This window comes from Babylonia areolata, chromosome 9 (assembly GCF_041734735.1).
Source record: "Babylonia areolata isolate BAREFJ2019XMU chromosome 9, ASM4173473v1, whole genome shotgun sequence".
NCBI classification, from domain to species: Eukaryota; Metazoa; Mollusca; class Gastropoda; order Neogastropoda; family Buccinidae; genus Babylonia; species Babylonia areolata.
In genome coordinates, this window is record NC_134884.1 from 24383159 (window position 1) to 24388554 (window position 5396).

Sequence of the window (5396 nt, forward strand, 5' to 3'; positions counted from 1 at the left end):
TCACATCTCTCTGTCCATCCCTCTGTCCATCCCTCTGTGCATCACATCTCTCTGTCCATCCCTCTGTGCATCACATCTCTCTGTCCATCCCTCTGTGCATCACATCTCTCTGTCCATCCCTCTGTCCATCCCTCTGTGCATCACATCTCTCTGTCCATCCCTCTGTGCATCACATCTCTCTGTCCATCCCTCTGTGCATCACATCTCTCTGTCCATCCCTCTGCCCATACCTCTGTGCATCACATCTCTCTGTCCATCCCTCTGTGCATCACATCCCTCTGCCCATCCCTCTGTGCATCACATCTCTCTGTCCATCCCTCTGTGCATCACATCTCTCTGTCCATCCCTCTGTGCATCACATCTCTCTGTCCATCCCTCTGTGCATCACATCTCTCTGTCCATCCCTCTGTCCTGCACACACCATCTGTCCATCCCTCTCTCTCAGCACGCACCCCATGTCTGTTCATCCCATTTGTCCAGCACACCCCACTTGTCCATCGCTCTGTCTCCTTCTCTGTCCACCCCTCTGTCTTTCCCTCCGACCATCGCTTTGTCCACCCCTTTGCACAGCACACTCCACTTGTCCATCCCTGTCTCTCCCTCTGTCGATGCTAACGTCCATCTCTTTGTCCATCACATTGTCCAACATACCCCACTTGACCATCCCTCTGTCTCCTTCTCTGTCCACCCCTCTGTCTTTCCCTCCGTCCATCGCTTTGTCCACCCCCTTTGTCCAACACACCCCACTTGTCCATCCGTCTGTCTCTCCCTCTGTCCATCGCTTTGTCCAACCCTTTGTCCAACACACCCCACTTGTACTTATCCATCCCTCTGTCTCTCCCTCTCTCCATCGCTTTGTCCACCCCCTTTGTCCAACACACCCCACTTGTCCACCCCTCTGTCTCTCCCTCTCTCCATCGCTTTGTCCACCCCCTTTGTCCAACACACCCCACTTGTCCATCCCTCTGTCTCTCCCTCTGTCCATCGCTTTGTCCACCCCCTTTGTCCAACACACCCCACTTGTCCATCCCTCTGTCTCTCCCTCTGTCCATCGCTTTGTCCAACCCCTTTGTCCAACACACCCCACTTGTACTTATCCATCCCTCTGTCTCTCCCTCTGCCCATCGCTTTGTCCATCGCTTTGTCCACCCCTTTGTCCAACACACCCCACTTGTACTTATCCATCCCTCTGTCTCCTCTGTCCAAACCTCTGTCTCTCCCTCTGTCCATCGCTTTGTCCAACCCTTTGTCCAACACACCCCACTTATCCATCCCTCTGTCCATCACATTGTCCAGCACACTTTGTCCATCGCTTTGTCCAACCCTTTGTCCAACACACCCCACTTATCCATCCCTCTGTCTCTCCCTCTATCCATCCCTCTGTCCATCGCTTTGTCCATCACATTGTCCATCACACTTTGTCCATCGCTTTGTCCAGCACACCGCCACTTGACCATCCCTCTGTCTCCTTCTCTGTCTACCCCCTCTTTCTCTCCCTCCGTTCACCTCTTTGTCCAGCACACCGCCACTTGACCATCCCTCTGTCTCTTTTTCTGTCTACCCCCTCTTTCTCTCCCTCCGTCCACCTCTTTGTCCAACACACCCCACTTGACCATCCCTCTGTCTCTTTTTCTGTCTACCCCCTCTTTCTCTCCCTCCGTCCACCTCTTTGTCCAACACACCCCACTTGACCATCCCTCTGTCTCTTTTTCTGTCTACCCCCTCTTTCTCTCCCTCCGTCCACCTCTTTGTCCAGCACACCGCCACTTGACCATCCCTCTGTCTCTCCCTCTGTCCATCCCTCTGTCTCTTTCTCTGTCTACCCCCTCTTTCTCTCCCTCCGTCCACCTCTTTGTCCAACACACCCCACTTGACCATCCCTCTGTCTCCTTCTCTGTCTACCCCCTCTTTCTCTCCCTCCGTCCACCTCTTTGTCCAACACACCCCACTTGACCATCCCTCTGTCTCCTTCTCTGTCTACCCCCTCTTTCTCTCCCTCCGTCCACCTCTTTGTCCAGCACACCGCCACTTGACCATCCCTCTGTCTCTCCCTCTGTCCATCCCTCTGTCTCTTTCTCTGTCTACCCCCTCTTTCTCTCCCTCCGTCCACCTCTTTGTCCAACACACCCCACTTGACCATCCCTCTGTCTCCTTCTCTGTCTACCCCCTCTTTCTCTCCCTCCGTCCACCTCTTTGTCCAACACATCCCACTTGTCCATCCCTCTGTTTCTCCCTCTATCCATCACTTTGTCCATCGTTTTGTCCATCGTTTTGTCCAACGCATCCCACTTGTCCATCCCTCTGTCTCTCCCTCTATCCATCCCTCTGTCTATCGCTTTGTCCAACACATCCCACTTGTCCATCCCTCTGTCTAACACACATACCCCTGCTGCCTCATCACACGAAGAAATTCTGGCAGGAGTCCACAGACTGCGAAGCGCCGTGCAGGAAGCGATAGAGGTGGATGATCTTCTGCCACCTGAGGTACTTCCTGTGGCTCGTTCTGACGTCATCCGGGCCTTCGTCATCGCGTGACGTGGCGGACAGCTTCAGGCGTATCTGACGTAAGGTCCCTACCAGGAGCTCGTCCGTCTGGTGTCCCAAGACAGCGGAAGTTTCGATGTACTTACAGTCATACTGGTGGGCCAGGGAGCAAGCATCTGTGTGTGGGGGACAAAACGGTTAAAGAATCGATCGGTCAATCGATCATTCTATCAGTCAATCGATCAATCATTTAGTCAGTCGGCCAGCGAGCCACTCACTCACACACTCAATCAATCGATCTATCAACCTATCAATGAATCAACCACCGACTGACTCATCGACAGATCGATCAATCAATTGATCAGGTGAGCAAGCTAACAATCAAGGAAGCAGTCAGTCAGTCAGTGAGCCACTCACCCACTCACTCACTCATTCACTCACTGACTCACTCGCTAACCTACATGTCGATCCTTCTGTCTCTCCCTTTGACCATCACTTTGTCCAGCACTCCCCACTTGTTCCACTCACTCACTCACAAACCCGCCCACTCACTCACTTAATCAATCACGCAAGAAAAAAAGGAGAAGAAGAAGAAGAAGAAAAAGAAGCACCCAAGGAAAAAGTCAACCAGCCACCATTTCGGTCAAACACTCGATCACTGGAGGGGGCGTGGGGGGTGGGGGGCATGGGGGTGAGGAATGAGGGGTGTGGGAAGGAGAGATAGTCAGACAGAGACAGAGACGCAGACAGTAACAGATAGAGACAGACGGAGACAAGAGTTACAGAGAAACAGACACATACATACAGACAGAGACAGAAAAAGAAAGACAGAGGGAAATGGACAAAGACAAACAGAACTCAGAACTGTTTTAATTGTAAGCCACCGACCTGTATACATAATGGATGCATGTGTTGTCCACACACACACACACACACACACACACACACACACACACACACACACACACCACACCACACCACACACACACACACACACACACACACACACACACACACACACGCACACACACACACACACACACGCGCGCGCACACACACACACACAGATACACACATATGAGAACCAAACCTTGAGCTAACAGACCGATCCAAAGAGAAATTTCTCAGTATTTCAGTCAAGTCCGTTCGCTTGACAGAGGATCTTGAAGGCCAGAGCGCACAAACGATGTCATACACGACTCACGTTGCAGGCTAAAATGTCATGTTACGTAAGGTTTAATGGGGAAGATCTATTCCAGCCAGCAAACCACTTACAGCATATTTCCATTATGCACTCAAATGTGAGTCGCGTGTGGGCGTACTGTGCGTACGTGCGTGAGTGTGTGTGTGTGTGTGTGTGTGTGCGTGTGTGTGTGCGTGCGTGTGTGTGTGTGTGTGTGTGTGTGCGTGTGTGCGCGTGTGTGTGTGTGTGTGTGTGTGTGTTCAATGCATTCTGTATGGGCTGCATGTATGCGCAACTGCATTGCCCATTTGCGACAAGATGATTTACGTAATCACTCGTTGAATTTCATCACACATACGCGCGCGCGTGCACAGACACAGACGCAGACACATACACACACAGACACAGACAGACACACAGACACACAGACAGACTCACAGACAGATATACACACAGAGACATATCTATATATCTATATCTATCTATTTATATATATTTATACGCATGCGCGCGTGCACACACACACACACACACACACACACACACACACACACACACACACACACACAGAGTAAATTTAATAAGAGTATGTATTCAAATCCTAAACAACTTGAAATGGGTTTGCTCAAGGATCAGTTATCGCATCTATGTTATTTAACATATTATTAGCAGATCTACCAAATAAATTATCAAAAGATGCGATGTTATCTCAGTTTACTGATGATATCTGTTTGTGAATGAAAGGAACAATGAAGCGCAAAACTCCTACCACAGTTCTGAATTATACAAAGAAGGTTTACCAACGAGAAATTGGTAAGATCAACAAATTTATGATAGAAAATGGACTAACTTTATCATTGGTAAAAAAAAACCGAGTATGATGTTTTTTTTAAACTCGGGTTACGATCATGAAAAAAAACTTCCTGTACTTACTATAAATGCAAACATCATAAATCATACTCAAACTGTCAAGTTGCTAGGAGTTTTTTCTTGCATCCAAACTTACCTGGAGTACATAGTCAACAAAGCAAGAAAAAGTTTAATTTTTCTCAAAATTGCCAGCAAACATTACTGGGGACAGGACGTCAAAGCGCTTATCTGTTTGTCAACTGCCCTTGTGCGTTCAAAACTGACCTATGTCCAAGAGATATTTTTTTAGTGCACCAAAATATCTAGTGAATAAGTTATAAAGTATAGATTGCAAAGCGTACAAACTTGCTCTTGGAGTACCATTACATAGGTATACATCTACAATTAGGAGCCTTTTGAGAATCAGGAGTATTACCCCTTGATGGAGACAGAAAATCATCCGCCACAAAATTTGTTCTAAAAAGCACAGTGTGTGATAACTTTTCCAAAAATGAAGTAAATCTAAAATCGGACATAAGCTTTGCAGAAAGGACCAGAACGATCCATTCCTTTAAGTCCATCAATACTTTTACTGAAGACATTATCTTTGCTTTAGAGGTCGGTGTGAAAAATATTGCTGTTAAACCATCCTTCCCAACCATTCAATCATGGGAATTAAAAACGCCAGTCTTTGGTATAAACCACACACATCTGCAGGAAAACTACTCGCCTAATTTGTTAAAGAGCGCAGTGTGCTCTCATATGGAAAGCAATTATGAAAATATGTAAAAATTCATACAGATGGTTCTGTTTTTGATGACGGAAAAGCGGGAGCGGATTTTATAATACCAGAATGGAACTACGAGCAAATGTATCACTT

The 5396-nt window shown here is 47.9% G+C and overlaps 1 protein-coding gene across 1 annotated transcript in view; it reads right to left on the reverse strand.

Moving 5' to 3' along the window:
• Nucleotides 1-2006: 2006 nt before the first annotated feature.
• LOC143285797 (uncharacterized) overlaps nt 2007-5396 on the reverse strand; it is a 53165-nt gene continuing 49775 nt past the window's right edge. Inside the window, exon 10 of the mRNA XM_076593220.1 lies at nt 2007-2660. Coding sequence (XP_076449335.1) covers nt 2398-2660 — 263 coding nt within the window. The 3' untranslated portion in view covers nt 2007-2397. The remainder of the gene's footprint in view (nt 2661-5396) is intronic.